Genomic DNA, 18,283 nt, shown 5'->3' with positions numbered 1-18,283 from the left:
TTTTTTTCAGAAGAGCTTTGACTGTGGCTTGTTTCCACATTGGGGGGACCAGCCCAGCTGAGAGAGAGTTATTGACCAGGTTCTGGATGGTGGGACGAATGGTGGGCAGTACAGTTTTTAGAAAGCGAGCTGGGGCGGGGTCGCTAGGGTATCCCGATTTGACCTGAACAATTAGGGAATCTAATTTAGAAGGTACCAACGGCGGAAAGGTATCCAGAAAGGTGGAAGGGGAGGGTCTGGTGTGCTGCTGTTCTGGACAGGAGTGATAAGGAGGGGGAAATGAGGAGTAAATCGTGGCTATTTTATTGTGAAAATAGTCAGCCTGTTCATTGCAGCGGGTTTGGGCGGTCAGGGGATCTGGTGGTTGGTCGGGGAGTTTGAGCAATTTTTTGGCGATCTGATAAATCTCCTTGGGCTTTGATGCTGCTTCGATGATCTTATTTTCGAAAAAGCTCGCTTGAGCTCTTTTTATCTCGAACTTATAGGATTTTATGGACGCCCGGTATTCGGATTTGCTGGTGTTGGAATAGTCAAGGCGCCATTTCCGTTCAAGTCTCTTGCATTCTCTCTTGAGAGTGAGCAAGTTTTGGGAGTACCAAGGGGCGTTTTTGGTCTTTGTTTGGATTCGATGTCCCTGAAAGGGATGATACGGTCTAAAGAGGTGGTGTTCCAAGTGTTAAAATTGTCATTACTGACAATCAGGTCGGGGTTGTTCTGAGGGATAGAGGATTCCAGAGTGGATGTCCATAAGTTGGTGTTGAGTTGTGACCATTTATGGTTTCTGCTAGGGGCACAGGGAGGAGAGGGCTGATAGCCTAATGGAGCCCAGAGAAATGGTATCAGAAAATGGTCCAAGGAAGGATGGTGGGTGGATTAATTGTAAGATGAGTGCAGTTACTGAAAATCGGATCCAGAAGGTGACCTTTTTCATGAGTGGGGTGCAGCTCTAGCTGGGGGAGATCTAGTGCTAGAAGGTTATTGAGGAGTTCAGTAGCTGCTGAATCAGAGGGGTCGTCCAGGTGCACATTTAGGTCACCTAGTACGGTATAATTAGGTGAGGAGCAGATGCCACTGGCAACCGCTGAGGCAAGCTGGTTTATAAAGTTGGTCGGAGTGCCAGGTGGTCGATAAATTAGGGTCCCTGAAAAAGTGCAGGTGGGGGAGAAGTCCAGCGAGAAGGTGAGATATTCACAGCTAGGTAGGTTAATTGGGGAAGAAGGGAAGGTGTAACGGTTTTTATAATGATGGCAATGCCGCCACCCTTTCCTAGGGAGCGGTCAGTTCGGAATATTTGATATCCAGCAGGGAGAGCTTGGATAACATCCGGATCGGAGTCAGTTTTGAGCCAAGTTTCCGTAAGGAATATGGCATCAGGGTCTTTATCCAAGATCAGCAAGGATATCTCAATAGCATGTTTAGGAAGGGATCTGCAGTTAAGCAGAAACATGTGGAATGTGGGGATGGGGGTGTGTGTGGGAGAGTGGCTTTGAAACCTGCAGTGTGGACATTTGAAGTGGTGGGAGGTGGGGTCCCAAGAAGTAAGGCAGGGATCATTAGTGTGGCCTCGAAGTTGCAGGAGGGTTTTGGAGGAGTACCGTATGGGTGAGGTTTGACCAACGTTTGTGGCCCCTGGTCCCGGTCGGTTGCGGACGGGCGCAGACGGGCTTGCCTTTGGCGCGCCTTCGGCGCCCTGCCGGCGCCGCCGCTGCGCCCGTCCGCTGCGCCTCCTGGGAGGGGGAATCATTTTGTAGTGTCTTGGCCTTGGGGTGGGAGGGGCCGAGTACACGTGGTCGGGTTCCTCACCTAAGATGGTGGGCCCAGAAGTTCGAGGTGAGGCTAGAGAGCCGGAGGCTCTGTCAGTTTCTAGAGTCAGGGGGGGCAGGGATCGCTTTCAATCAGCGGCGGCCTGAAAAGGGAGTAATTCTGTCAAAGTGCGATTTTTACCAAATGTACAATTTAAAATATAGGCTTTTCCTAAGTGCACGTTTAAAAACAAAGTGATGCTTTTTACTCAAGCAGCAATTAAATTGGCAAGGTTACAACGCTGTCCCGGCTTCCTCCTCAGGACCACAACACACAACCACACTCACTCATAGTGTGCGTGGATAATACAATATAATCAACCAGTCTACCAACAAATCCTAAAAAACGTGACTATGTCTGTGTCGGAAAAATAGTACTAAACGTACAAAATGTCATGTTCTTCCAATGGCTTCTGTACAAATTTATATTGATGAGAATAATCTATATTGGCACAGGAAGAAGAATTTAACCACATATTTGAGGATGAACCTATTTTTGCTTATCAGAGAGCCAATAATTTGGGAGAGATACTAAAGTCCAAACATTCTAAGATGGAAGGAACACACCGGGGTACAATGCCATGTCACAATTGCAGTAATTGCAATAACATTATAAAAGGTACAACGATAACCCACCCAAGTAAAGGATATAAGATTAATCTCAAAGTGTCAGCCACATGTGATACAATGAATGTAGTTTATCTACTTAAATGCCCCTGCGGACTGGGATACGTGGGGAAAACAGAAAACAGAACGTAAAATGAAAACCAGTCATTTAATTACGTGCATAACGAAGTGCGCACCCTGGAGCACGCAACAACTTATAATTTTGAACAATAGGAGTGTGAGTGTATACCTAACTCATTATAAACACCACAGGAACATTATCCTCCGTCAGCTCTAGGAATATTTAACAGGGACTCCTTTGGGCGCGATAATACCTTTTAATGTTGCCTGTGTCACTACCATAACTACTGCATTGATATTAATTTGAGATAACAGCAGCAGCTTCATAGATTTGTACATCTCTCTTTGCAGATGAATCAGCTGCACAGTTCCTTAAAGTATTAATATATTGACTTGTAAGGTCATTGTATGCTGCACATAGGCAAAAAGATGCCTATCCTTCAGGACAGACACCTTTCCCCAAAACTGTTTAGATATTATGGATTCACTTTTTGAATCTCTGAATCCATTTAGGTGCCAACATGCACCTAAATTTAACATTGTAACATTGTAGCCCTGTTCACAGACAGCAGAGCCTAACGCTATAGATGTAGGGTTATGAAGAATTCAATACTAAGGTTTGAGCAAACTTAAGATCACAAAGAGCTCCATCCAAGTCAAACTTGCACTAAGCCTGCACTAAAGACCTCTGTTACTCAGGGGCAAGCCCAAGTATATATATATCCTGAAATCATGGGAAGAATATCTAAAAATAGGTATAATAGTTTGTTTGGTCAAGACTATGGGCTTATTATCTTAAACAACGCAGCTTCTGTAAGAGCAAAGAAATGATTGGGAATGATTAACAGCATAAGTAGCTGGCTTTATGCATGACAGCAAGCCAAAGGTTTCCAGGTTGGGATTGAGAAGGGAGTGTTTGCCATTTAGTCGTACACCATAATGGAAAATAGATGACGTAAGGCTATGTTGTTGGCTGCACAGAGAACTGCTATGTATCACAGATCTATTAATTTCTCCAAGTAGGGATTAGCCATGCCACAAGGCTAATAGATTAAGAATAAAAGAAGGGGATTGGCCGAACTAGCAAAGCAATCTTGGAGGAAATTAATAAAAACATTTGAGATTGATGCAGGATAGCTCTTCCTTGAAAAAATAAAGAGAAACCTCCAATGTTTCTCTTTTCAGTCAAACAGGAGAAGCTTGCATAAAAGGTCAGCTCCAAGACCTCTTCCTCAACCGAACCCATTCAAATAGATAGCTGCCGCCTAAAGAGACAGAGGCCCTCTGTCACAGGAATCTTGCCCTGCACAGAATATAGAAGCTTCGATAAGAAGGCATCTAAATCACCTTCCTTTTGACTCGCTCTCTGTCCCACCCACCCCTAAAAGGATTCAACACAAGACTGATGATGTTTATTGAAAAACTTTGTGTTCGATGGCATCACAATAAATGTTGTAAAGGGCTCCGATACCTTTGGGTCTGGTCAGCGCTATATAAAACTCTTAAATAAAAATAATGATTAATATACTTTTGATATGGATTTCATGTTCTGGCCTGAAGCAAGCAATAATCAGCATTCAGTAACAGAAAAGTCGTCTCATTTGTGCTCTCAGATCGACCTGTAATGGCTAATGTTAAACAAGGATCAGTCAAAGTGACTTGAAGCAGATCCAAAATGAGATTCTGCTAAGAAAACAGCCAAATGGAACCCATTATGGGAAATGACAAGTGTGGAGGAATGAATAAATGATCAACCAGAGAGTGAAATGCATACTCAGGAAGGCCAATGAGATTTGCCGCTAAGTGGACTAGCTATCTCTCCCCAATGAGGAGAACTCCTAAAGAGCAGGGGTGCATGCCACCCTTGCAATCTTGCTAGGGGCGGGTTCAGATATGAAAAAAGTGGACTTTATAAATGTCAGTATCTATTGTCCATACAAGTGGTATGCTTCTTGCATTCAGCATGAATGTCCTTGTATCTGGCACATTTGCTGCTCTGAAACAATGCCAGCAGGTTATAACAGAAAGGGGATGCACACGTTGTGAAGGAAAGAGATCAGACAACATTCCAGGCTCACAAGGGAACTTGCTAAGGCACGAAAGAAGTAATAAATTCAATTCAGAGTAAGCGGTGGGGCAGATAATAACCAATATAGAAGGGAAAAGGGAAAATAACAGGAAGAAAATGAAACATTGAAATGATCAAAAGCAGATAAATATAATAGCCCTTTCCGGGGTGTGTAGACTGCCATAGAGAGCACTCAGAGGTGAATCCTGAAACCAGGTATAATGCATTAGGTGTCGTTTCCAACTGGTGCATAGTTCATTCAGAAGTGAAGTCAGCAGGATATAACTCAGATTCAAAGTATATCACAATGCATCCATGGCGATGATCAAGATATATCCCAAGCTCTCGAAAAGTATATCTTAATCAACTCAGGATTGCTGTTCAAAACCTGTTAGATATTTTTCCTGTTCCATTTCGTGCACACAAATAGAATGTTTTATGTGCCGTAGCTTTGCAAGTTGGGCATAAGATGCTTTGCGGGAAACATTGCATTTCTAATGGATTTGGTCATGCACAGGTGTGGACTTAAGCATAGTGTTTTAGATAAACCCTAACTTTTTTAAAAGGCTGGTTTAGATGATGGTGTTAACAATGTTAGTAAGTAAGTAGCCTTGAATGTGATAACGTAAATGCATGCCACCCCTGGCTGAAAAGGCTGTAACTTGAGCAGCGTAATATCAAATGTCTTCTATAGAAACTTTCATCAAAGATTGGAGTCTTCTTTATAAAATCCTAACACCAAACTGTGCTTTGTATTGCAGGAGGCCCCTCAGACGACAAACTGCTGACTGGTGATCAGATTCTGGCCATAAATGAGGAGGACGTGAGTGATGCGCCTAGAGAGAGGTTCATAGAACTTGTAAGGTAATGGACTTTTCCCAGCTCCTTATCATGAAAACATGTGGCAGTAAAAAATGTCAGCTTTGCTGAATTAAAGCAGATTTCACTATATTTCAGTATTGCTGGAATAAAATATGCAATGAAATGGAAGTGTGGCGTTCTGTTGTTACACCACAGAGCACAGGACGTGTTTACCAACGCGATATTAAAGCAAGCTGATAGAGAACTGACAGAATTTTAAAATACTTCCAATGGAAATGATACAATGAAATGCAAGTGTGCAATTGTATTGCTACACTGAACATAAAACATGTGTTTACCAAAGGCGGCATTTAAGTAATCTGCCACAGAACTGACAGTACTCTGAAAATACTTCCAGTGGAAATAAAAGGCTTTGCAACTTTGCATTTTTGTTTCAAATGTTTCCAGCTTCATGAAGTGCAAAGCTGACAAAGTTGTTACAATAAAATGCAATAAAGTAGAGCCATGGAAACAGTGGCATCTCTAGAAGTGATTTTAAGGGGTGGAAATTCAAGGGCCAACAGAAAAAAAGGTTGGGCAACCTACAATGGGCAATCATAAACATTGTGCACAAGTTTGTATAAATAAATATGTATATATATTAAATATATATGTATATATGTGTATATGTACAAAATACACACATGCACAAAGTCTTTTACACATCTGAAATCTGAAGCACAGCCTTTTCTTTAACTTTCTCTGTGTTAATATTGACAGCTGTGTACCTCCTTCATGGACTATTGCACAGAATCACATTTCATTAATTCATAATAACTTTATTTCGGCCATTATGGCAATAAAAGTGCAGAGATATACAGTTTTTACATCCAAAATAAAAAAAGAAACACTGAGAAAAACAATTCAGAAATGCAGAGCCCTACATATACCATATGAGTACAGTTATTTCATTTAGGGAGTTTGACCATTAAAAATAGGCAGTATAGGAAATCTAAACCAATGTCTTAAGAATATAATTTAACATCTAAATATTAAAATACAGTTAAAAAAAATCATGTAAAAACCTCAGATAAAAACATGGCAAGCACATCAACCCCCCTCCAATATTTTAAATGGTTACATCCGTATAATGTGCGTGTCCAACAAATGTTGCCCACCTTGATAACACTTCGCCCTCAACAAGGGTAAATAAAGTGCAAGTGTTGTCCTCATTTATTACACATTGCCCTACTTGAAAAATAAAAAGGCTGTAAATCTTACCCTTTGGCAGAACCAGTGGCAAGAAGGTACCTTCTTTTTAACCACATTGCAAATCGGAATTTCGATATCAAAGCAACAGTAACCGGGGCAGTATCTGATTTTAAAATTCTAAAAGTTTCTCCATAGTTTCTGATACCCTGGTTTTTGCAAAATTGGATCACCCACTCAGATCTGGGACTCTTGTATGCCGAACAGAAGAATACCACATGGATAGCGGTTTCTTCCTCCGCCAAGCACCCGCGGCAGAGGAGGCCTGACCCGCCTTCCTACCTATTGATGCAGGCGTTAAGCAGAAGGGTCCCATACCTAAATTACAGATACAATTTTTTGGATAGTACTGGTTGTATAGTGTCTATTGCTTGTTCGAATTCGTATTTGCACTTGTAATCCAAGAAACCATACCTTAAACTAGAAGTGGCGACTGCCTGCACAATACGCACCAGTTTGTAGTCCTTTAGGGCCAATGCTAAAGATTTTTGGGAGATTTCAGCACATGCAACTTCAGGAGTAGACCATAGATCACCCAATCCCCATGCTCTAGTTGTGTCCCTAATAAAGGCCAACCACGGGATCTTGCCCTCCCCCATAGTCGACAGCACAGCTTTTAGGTCGTCGATATAATGAGCCAATTCTGGAGAGCTCCAGAGAAGTCGCCAATATAACATTGGGCGCGACCAAATCAGATCTGCTTTGGGACTGATGCCCAGATCCATTCTAAGTGGACAATGGGCGTATTCTTGGGCAAGCCCAGGATCTGTCTCACAAAGTTATTTTCAGTTATTGTGAGGGCATTTACAGAGGAGTGCCCCCACTATTCTGCCCCATAGTTGGCGGAACCCCGGGCTTGAATTGTAAACATTTCTCCTGGGGGATTTAGGGCCTTCAAGGCTGAGTTTTTGTAAAGTTTTATAATCCGTCACAGAACTGACAGCACTCTGAAAATACTTCCAGTGGAAATAAAAGGCTTTGCAACTTTGCATTTTCGTTTCAAATGCTTCCAGCTTCATGAAGCGCAAAGCTGAAAAAGTTGTTACAATAAAATGCAATAAATTAGAGCCATGGAAACAGTGGCAACTCTAGAAGTGATTTTAAGGGGTGGACATTCAAGGGCCAACAGAAAAAAAGGTAGGGCCACCTACAATGGACAACCATAAACATTGTGCACAAGTTTGTAAACAGAAATATGTATATATATTGAATATATGTGTATATATGTATATATGTGTATATGTACAAAATATACACATGCACAAAGTCTTTTCTTTAACTTTCTCGGGGTTAATATTGACAGCTGTGTACCTTCTTCACGGACTCTTGCACAGAATCACATTTACAATTGTCCCACTTGGCAACTGTTGATGCACCAGAAGACTTACCACTTTTTATATCAATATAACATTTCCAAATCATCCTCACCAGCGAGTCCATTAACATGTCACCTTTCTTACTTAACAAAGTATTCACCATCCTAATTATCCATCCTTGGTCTTCCAATGGATCTTTATGTTGAGCTAACAGACTAGGATATTTAGTGATCATGAGACAATTTCCGTATGAGTATCTGGAATAAAGAAATACCAAATACGTGCCTATTTCATCACCAATACGCAGTTGCAACCAAATTTACATACACTAAGACAAGAAGGTTTAACTCCAAAAATGACTCCCATACGATAATGATTACTCATGAAAAACATTTATCTAAAGCCTCAATTTGAATGGCAGAACATGAAATCGCATTTCATTATCAGATTTAATTGCAGTTAATTAGTACAAATAGTCACACAATATAACACAGATTCATTAAGAACAAATGCTGGTTGCCTTAAAAGAGAGAGAGAGAGCATGGAAAAATCGAGTTTCAACATTTAGATCATACAAACCAAATATGATTAAGATATTGTCCGTCTTCGAGAGATCTGGCAATGGCAGAAACTGAAGCACAGCATACCACAGAAAGGAGTCAGTTAACCCATCAGCCAGAAGGTTATTTACTGGTCAACTTTACCAGCCAGCAAAGTGCAGGTTCCAGAACAGTCAGGAAAGTTCAGTTCAAAGGTTTGGCATTAAGGGAAAATCAGAGGTCAGCCCAACATAACGCCAGGAAGGAAAAATGGAAAATGACAGTCAGCCCAGACTCCTCCTCCAAGTGGCAACTATACTTTCAAAAGTTCATAGTTTATGCCCACAAAGTATCTTTTCCATCACCCCATATGGTTTCCATAGGTTGTTCACAGTGGGCTGCTCATGGTTTGACTCAAAAAACAGTAGAGGGTCCCTGAATTCTAAGGATACCAGGAGAGGGAGGCAGGGAACAATCTAGAACAAGAACAAAACCTCTCCTAGGTAACACAATAGTACATAGGCAATATATCCTTCATTTAATATACATCAGCATTGTGCCACAACAAACATTGTTTGATAAACATTATTCTCTTTTATCATTAGACAAAAAACATATATTCATAACACAATAGTGTTATCCAATTTTTCATTCTATATATACAATTCCTTGATTTACATATTTCATATATACAATGACCCCCAAAAGCAAAATTTCATACATCCATCTAATTGCACCACACATCCTCACATGCATCAAACATACCATGCACAACTAAACCAAAATGAAGCAAATTGGACAATACATCACAATAATCATAATACAGAAAATTACACACACAACATTAAAACAGAAGGAGGTGCCGACGCACGTTTCGGAATAGGACCCATGTCCACAGTTCCTTCGTCAGGGTGCAGTAAATATGATTCTTTGTAGGCCGAACTTTCCTTAATGTTTATAGTTCAATCAACATGATACAACTAAAAAGGGGGGCTCAATCTTGAGATGCAATCAACGTGATTATATCATCACGTGCTCTGTACAGATATCGGAGATGCAAGGTTGATTGCCTTACAAGTCACTGGTTGTGCAAAGCACTGGGATCTTAGATATCAAAAGATAGCCTGATCAATAAAAAAGCATAGCAGTCTGATGAGCAATCCTGAATATTTATGGTGGCGTGCAGACTGACCCGGAAATGCGTCACACGGCAAAAATCCTCGTGCGCTTCTTGGAAGCGACCAGTAGTGATGCAGGATTACAGTACATCAAGTTAAACTTATGGAGATCGACAATATGGAGCTCCGTAAGACTTCAAAGTGGCTGAAAATGGGTATAACGAATCCTCGACCTTCAGGGCGTCCGCAGAAAACGCGAATCATGGTTTGAGCAATAGTTTACTAACAAATCCAGAAACATTAAGTAATCCTTTTGGAAATTCATTAAGTTCCAATTATTTTGTATTTGCATCCTTTCCTCAGAAGCAAGAAAACTTCCTTTTACGCACAGACTGTCCGTTCCCAGGTGCTCTCTCTGGGTTTGCAATAGCAATGATAAATTTCTGTCAACTGTGTTGCTAAATCAAATGTGAGTCCATTGTTATAAAATGAAGAAAAGCAATTTCACGAAAGGTTCTCACAGCGTCTAAAGTGACTATTTCAGCTAGATTGTGCAGGAAACAGAGTAAAAAGCATCTGAGGCCTACTTGTAATTTTGCTGAATTATTACGACATTATTATTAATATAAAAACACATTAATATTGATATTTCGACTTCCTTAATCAATTCAATTAATCTTCTTTTAAAGGTTATATATCACTATTAGGCACAACAACAAAAAAATCATTTGCATGTTTATTATTTCTAAAACAAATATTAACGTGTCATTCTGAAGTACCCATTTTTATCACAGAACATTAGAGTAAGGTGCAGATTTGCATACTGTTAATTATTTCTGAATTAACCAATTCAATCATTTCAGGTGCTTTATTTATGCAGACGATCCATTTTGACACATTTTAAAGAATATCGTCATCGCACTTTGTATGTTAATTAGGTTTAGTTTATCAGACACTTGAATTCATGCATAGGTAAATAATCATTGTTTGTCTCTCTTTATGTTTTCACATTTCCATGTTTCAAAAACTGCTGCATGTTTTTACGATGCAGTATGATGTTTTTTGAGTTGTCATGTTTTCATCAAAAAATAACTTTTGATAGTGAGAATTGATAGAGACAACTGTCGTTTAACATTTATGCTCAACCACTGCTCTGTGCACTCTGAAGAGAGGCCAATTACTGAATGAGCATTTATTCCGAAACCCTTTATCATCCACTTTGCCAAGGGATACTGTGAGAAATTCACCCTGCCTTCGGTCTGTACTCCACAGCTCTCACTTATTGCCTGTTATTAACACCCACCCACAAGCTTATCTCACACAAACATATAGAGGCAACTATTTTCACAGTATGTACTATGTATGAGTCAAATATTGCAAGAAACACAATACAGACAAACATCCTGTAAAAATTAAATCGTCTTAGGGAATTCGAGAGTAAATAAAATGTGAAATTCAAACAAAAACAATCTCCCTATTTGCAGGCTGAGAGGTTGGTGTCTGTTGTTGCTGGCTGCAGCTGTTGCCTGGTGGTGTCACAAGGGGGTGGGGTGGGAGTGCGGGGGGGGGGGGGAGGGGGGGAGCAGCACAATTACAGATGGGGCACCGGGCTCGACAGGCATCCCACCAGTCACCCCAATAGCAACACCACTGCTTACCAACAGCTGGAATAATGCTTCTGCTGCCACTCAGGGCCCTGAACTAGTCAATGTTGACCATAGGATATGCACTATCCATTCTCCATCTGTCAGACTGCCACCTCTTTGGGCCAGGTGGGAAATGCAGTTGAACACCACATTTAGGGTGGGCTTTCAGTGGGTCAGGAATGGGTCATGCATGTCTGCATTCGTTGATGGCTAGAAACTCCCTCTCATTAGAGCATGACTTACAGCAGGCAGGAAGTGGATGGTGTATAGCTTTTCCAGCATATCCTCTAAGTACATCCCTTGAAGGAAGTCATTTTCCTGCTGCCCCCAGCCTCTTTATGTGCACCACCTGGCTGTAGGGAATCAGAACATATATTGACAATCTTCACCTCGGACTAAAGTGAAGTATAAACATTGGAAACCCCTCATCAAGAAATTAACATGTTCCCAAGACATATTCTAAACAGCATTTGGAAGATGTCAGGCAAACGGCCTGCCAATCTTGGACAAAGAGAGAGATGTTGGATATATGTCAAGGGAAAGTGCATATTTATTTTGTAGGCCATGCAACTCCATGTCAAGTCATGTTATATTACATTATGTTATGATTATCGCTAAGCACAACTACAGCATTCTTGCTACTGATTCTGAGATATAGGAAAAGCAGGGTTTGGAAAACAGCAAAGCTATTACGAGTAGCAAGACCCAAAGAGACAGGTTTTAAGGTTTTCTCTGAAGTAGAAGTGGTTTACCATTAAACGTACCTGTGATGAGATAGTGTTCCAGAGAAATAAATAAAGCAGCAAGAATGCCAATGTGTTGTCTCCTGACGATGGTTTCTGCAACAGAACACCATCAACTGAGTGAAGCCTTGGCCCAAGTATATAACATGAAAGCTTGCCCTTCAAATCGTTCTCTCCTACAAATAGTCAGATATATGACGAATGTGGCTTGGAATGTAGCCATTTCTGAGACAGGCACCTACTAGAGAGCACGGAGAAGAGTGATTGCGGAGTCAAAACTACATCAGGGAAAAATTCCAAATATTTATTTATTGATTATACTTTGTTTCGATATTTTTGTAGGTGACACCTTCTATCGTATGTTCCTGTCTTAACACTATGCAATGTATAGGAGAAGGTTTACGTGATTCAAAATGGCACTGGTTCCTGTTGATGTTTGCCTGACTCCTTTTATCTTTACCTTATCTATTTTCAATTTTGATGTCAGCGTATGTCTTTTTTCAGTATGTTCAAGTTCAAGTTCAAAAATTTGTATAGCGCACTACTCACCCAGAGGGTCTCAAGGCGCTTGTGGGAGGGGGGGTACTTTACTTATCGAATATCCACGTTTTAAGTTGCTTTCTGAAGGAGAGGTGGTTCTGTGTAAGGCGGAAGTGGGTGGGGAGAGATTTCCAGATTTTGGCCGCTAAGTAGGAGAAGTATGTCATAATTGAGTGTCATGGACTGCTAAAAATCCAGGTTGCATGTGAGTGATGATGCCCTGGTTACTCACTGGTAATCTTCATTACTCCGAAGCCTAGTCTTCCTCGCCACAGTAATTACACATGAGCATTCTTCTCCCAAAGAAATTCGAAGCAAAATTCAGTTAGCCTACTAGACTCCCTAGCCGTCCAACATGGCCCCCATTGTCCACAACCAATCACATAAAAGGAAACAACCCCGTAGCCATGACCTGTAAACAAAGCCATAGACATGAAGCCACAATTGAAGGCCGGGAGAGAAGGGAAACTGTACTGTGGTGAGGCAGACCAGGTCTCAGAGTAATGAAGATTACCGGTAAGTAACCAGGGTATTTGCCTCCTCGTCCATTTTCCTTGCCACAGTAATTACTCATGAGCAGATACCTAAGCAACATCAGCTTCATGGATAAGTAAACACAGCCCACACACTGAAGGAAGTTCATAATGTTTAATTAACACAAGTGAGACAGACACATATCTCAAGAGATCACAGATTCCAGAACCGAAGAGGCAAAAGCAAGGGAAGCACCACCACCAACCTCAAGCCGGTAATGAATCATGAAGGTATGAGGGGAAAACCAAGTGGTCGCCCTGCAAATATCCTCTATGGAAACACCTTTAAAGGCAGCCCAAGAAACAGAAACAGAAAGAGTAGAACGCCCTAGAATTGGCTGGGGGGAGGAACCACAGACTGGACCTCATACACAGACAAGATAGCCTCCTTAATTCACCTGCTAGGGGTAGAAAGGGACGGCCTCATGCCCTGCCTGGCAATACCAAAAGTGAGAAACAGATTGTCCACTTTACAAAAAGAAGCCGTGCGAGACAAGTAAATCAACAAGGCACGCTTCACATCCAAAAGATGCCACAGGGACTCCTCGGCAGAAGAAGGAACTGGAAAGAAAACAGGGAGGACCACCTCCACAGACCAATGAAAGAAAGAATCCACTTTAGGGACAAAAGTAGGATGAGCCCGCAAGACCACCCTATCCTCCAAAATTCTCAAAAACGGAACAAACCGTAAGAAAGCCCCAAATTCACCAACACGTCTGGCAGAGGCAATAGCCACCAAAAAAAACACTTTCAAGGTAAAAGATTTTAAGTCAACAGAGTCCAGCTGCTCAAAGGGGACCCCCTGCATGGCACGCAACAACAATGGAAGGTCCCATGGAGGTGGAGACAACACAGGACGAGGGCGCTGGAAGGCCAGAGACTTGAAAAGAGAAGCCACCAGGGGCTTCACCACCACAAAAGCGAGACAATGAAAAGCCAGAATAGCAGCACAGAGGATATAAAGGGCTAAGCCCAAATCAAAACCCTTCATCAAAAAATCCAGAACACCAGCAGGATCCAACTCCCCAATAGACCAACCATGGTGCATACACCAACCAGTAAAATTGTCCCAATGATTAGCATAAGATTTTAAAGTAGAGGGGCATCGGGACTGTTGGATATTAGCAGGAACCTCCAGGGAATAACCACTCTGGATCATGGAACACCTCACCCGGCACCACCTGAAGCATCAAGGCCCCCTCCCTCCAGATCTTCTGCAAAACCACCGGAATCAGGGGAACCAGGGAAAAGGCATACAACAGGCCCGAATCCACAGGAAGGACATCGCATCCACTCTCCAAGCCACTGTGCAAGGCATAATTGCGCAAAAACAACAGATCTTGGCATTGTCCGGAGTCACAAACAAGTTCACCACGGGACACCCAAACATCCTCTGCAATGTCCGGAATGTCACCAGGGTCAGAGACAATGACCCCATGGAGGGAAAGACTCTGCTCAGACAGTCCGCCACCACATTCTCCCAGCCCGGGAAGTAAACAGGAGACAGGGACGCCAACTTTGACTATGCCCAGGAACAAATGAGACAACTGAGAAACCTGAGGGAATGAGTCCTGCAACCCCTCTGATGATTGATGTAGGACATGGCATCCTGGTTGTCCATCCTGACCTGAACATCGTGACCCTCCAGCAAGGCTGCAAACGCCAAGAGACCCAACTGAACAGCCTTCAACTCTCTATAATTGGAAGAACAAGGCATCAAAGTTATGGACCACCTGCCTTTCAGTGAAGAGTCATTCAGGGTGGCTCCCCAGACCATCAGACTGTCATCCGTAGTAACCACCTGAGAAGGAACAATCAGAAAAAGACGACCCCTGGAAGGATGGTCCTCGTCCAACCACCAACCCAGATCCTCCCTCACCTGGGCCAACACAGGAACCCCCTGATTGAAATCCTGACCACAGGGGCGCCAATAGGACAAAACATGGTTCACCACAGGATACATATGGAGACGGGCCCATGGAACCACCAACAAGGAGGTGGACATCAGACCCTGCACCCTTAACCAAAGCCTCACAGGCGGACAAGTCCTAGACAACAGGGACCGCATCTCGGACATCAGAGTCAATTTTCATGCATAAGGTAGGAACACCAACTCCAACAGAATCCTGAAGTGAGCCCCAATGTACGTCAGATCCTGAGAAGGAAACAGGCAAGACGTCCTCCGATTCACCAAAAATCTGTGTCTCTCCAGTACCTGGTAAACCTCCTGGACATAAAGCTCCACCTTAGAGAAAGAAGAAGCAGAAATCAACAAATGATCCAGGTAATGAAATACCTTAATACTCCTTGAAGTTGAAGTTAAGAGACTTGTAAAGCGGTCGATCACCATGCCGTTTCTTGGCGCTAAGGACACAGACCCAGAAAAATGGAGGCAAACGGCTAGGGCGAGAAGGCTAGTGAGAAAAGGAAGGTTTTAAGGGCTTTGCGGAAGTCAAGGTAGGCAGAAGAGGACCAGATGGTGAATGGGAAAGTATTCCAGAAGGTCGGAGCCAAGGTGGAGAAACTTCAAGCCCCCTGATTTTTTCTTTCTAAAGCGAGGAATAGAAAGTAGAAATTGAGTGGATGAGTGTAGATCTCTGTTGAGGACATACGCTTTGATTTGGGAGTTTATGAAAGCCCTGTGCAGTACCAGCCTAGGCCTGGAAAGTCATTAATCCCATCTTAAAGAGGGCACACTCCCAAATGGGAAGCCAATGCAGAGTTTTTAGCAGAGGGGTAACGTGGGAAGATTTAGGGAGTTTATAGATAAGTCGGGCTGCATGGTTTTGAATGAGTTGAAGGCGCCGAAGATCATAAGAAGGGGCACCGGTGTACAAAACATTGACATAGCCAAGTCGTGACATGACCATGGCCAAAAGAATAAGTTTGAGGGCTGAAAAGGAGAAAAAACGGGAAATTTTACGTATTGTTCGGAGGGTCAGGAAGCAAGATGAAACCACAGTGCTGATCTGGGAGTGCATTGTTAGGTTACTGTTGACTTTAATCCCTAGTGTTTTAACTGAGGAAGAAGGTGAAGGGGGAGTTCCAAGGGTAGGAGGCCAAAAGAGAAGGGTCCAGGGACTGGAGCTACCACCTGTAAGTACCAGTTCGGTCTTATCCGGGTTTAACTTAAGGTGATTGCAGTTCATCCAGTCACTGATGAAAATCATTACAGCTTGAAAATTATGAATAGAAGCAGGGGAAGAGGTAAGGTTAAAGATCAGTTGGAGATTATCGGCATAATTGAATGCCGTGACCTCCATTTGCAGCAAAGCATATATAAGAGGGAAAATATAGAGGTTGAAAAGAAGAGGGGAAAGGGAGGAACCCTGTGGTACCTCACAATTATTATTGCGCAGAAAAATTTGCCAGCTGAACAGCCTGAGTATGATTCTTCAGAAAGGAGGTAAGCCAGGCCAGGGCGGGTCCCCTGATGCCGGCACCCCTGACAGGGTAAAAGCCCAATCAGGGTGGCCAGAACCTTAGTGAAGACACAAGGGGAGGAACACAGGCAAAGGGCAATACCTTGAATTGATGATGAAAGCCCAACACACTGAAGCGGATACATTTCTGGGACTCCAAATGGACAGGGGCATGGAGATATGCATCCTGGAGGTCGAGGGAAGCCAGAAAATCCCCTTGATTGATCACCTGCAGGGAAACCATTTTGAACTTGACCAGAGGAATGAACAAATTCAACCATTTTAGGTTCATCACCAGTCACCGGTCTGCTTGTCCACCAGAAAGAGAACAGAGTGCACCCCTAGTTCCCACTATTCCATGGGTACCAGAACCACAGCGCCCTTGGCCACTAGACCACAGACGCCCTCCAGGAGAGCCTCCTTCTTCTAATCGTCTCTGGGACATGGAGTGGCCCACAAACAGTCTAGGTGCATCTGGACAAACCCAATGCGAAAATCTCCTGACTCCACTTGAAGGACCCACTGATCCAAAACATCAATCATCTAGTTGGCCACAAAGAGAGACTGGCAACCCCCCACTGAATCCACGCCTGGTGCAACCCAGTCAGGAATTTGAGGGGGCAGAATAAGAGGAAGAAGCAGCAGGGAACCAGGATTTGTCAGAGGAAGGAGCACCCCGGCCGTGCCCCTTTCTGCAAAAGGACTGAGAAAACCTCCCTTGACGAGCCGGACAAAAAGCCCTAAGTGATGAGGAACGGGCGGTTCTCTCCGGACCAAAAGTTTATGGTCCTCCGCAGACTTCTTGACCACATCCTCCAAGGGAGCACCAAGGAGCTTGACACCAGAAAAAGGAAATTTCATGAGCAAGGCCTTTTGAGCCGCATCGGCCTTCCAGGAACGCAACCACAATTGGCGACGAGCTGCAACAGAAGACCTAGCCGTAGAGGCCGCCGCTCCCAAAGAATCAAATGAAATGTCAGAAAGAAGCCGGACCTGCTGTTCCATCAGGGCGAGAGTGGGAGAAACGTCCTAGCCCTGGTCCGACAATTCAGCCAACGACTGGAAGTCCTTCAACAATGACTGGATGGCGTAAGAGGAATACGTAGCAGCTCAAATAGAAAAATTGGCAGCAAAAAAAAGTACGCTTCACAGCTGCATCAAGCTTTTTATCTACCGGGTCTGGAGGGGAAGCATCCTCCGAAATATTAGCGCCCTGAGAAGACATGCCAGCCTTCAAAGAATCCACCTTCGCCGAGGCAGGATTTTTAACAGCAAAGTCCTGCAAGGGGTATATCTTGACCAGAGGATATCGAACACATAGTGAGAGGAACTGAAGAAGGCGGCAAACATGGGGGCAACCGACCGGGATCCGCCGGTCAAAAGTGCCAAAACCCATCAAGACCACTAGAGCAGGATTCAGCAGGCACCAGTAATTAAAGAAACAAACACCACTCACTATGGAACAGTGCTAGAGGAGGACCTGAGGAGCACAGTAGAGGAGGCCGCAATCGAATGCCTCTCCAACTAAGACCCCATGGGGCAAAAGTGTCAGCTAAAGAGTGATTTTAAGAAGAACTTGCACTTGGCTCTGAGATCAGAAAAGAAAATGCAAGTGAAAGGGAGAGGTTGATGATTCAAAGCCACAGTTTACATAGAAGTCTGAGAACCATTGATAATTGAGGTGTGATAGCATTCTCAGAAAAAGTTGTTGCTTACATATTGGATAAGCAGAGAGAAATTAGTGAAGAAGGTTTAAGATAAGGAGTACTCTCTAGGAAGAGTTTAATGAGCAACGGGGA

At 43.1% G+C, this 18,283-nt stretch overlaps 1 protein-coding gene across 1 annotated transcript in view; it reads left to right on the top strand.

The window, feature by feature from the left end:
• Nucleotides 1–18,283, top strand: part of FRMPD3 (FERM and PDZ domain containing 3) — a 786,479-nt gene that overhangs the window by 23,458 nt on the left and 744,738 nt on the right. Inside the window, exon 2 of the mRNA XM_086964646.1 lies at nt 5,319–5,421. Within this exon, the coding sequence (XP_086820772.1) occupies nt 5,319–5,421 (103 nt within the window). The remainder of the gene's footprint in view (nt 1–5,318; nt 5,422–18,283) is intronic.

This window comes from Lissotriton vulgaris, chromosome 4_1, assembly GCF_964263255.1.
Source record: "Lissotriton vulgaris chromosome 4_1, aLisVul1.2, whole genome shotgun sequence".
In the NCBI taxonomy this organism is placed as follows: domain Eukaryota; kingdom Metazoa; phylum Chordata; class Amphibia; order Caudata; family Salamandridae; genus Lissotriton; species Lissotriton vulgaris.
The sequence above is the reverse complement of the archived record's forward strand: the minus strand, read 5'-3'. Positions and strand labels throughout refer to the sequence as shown.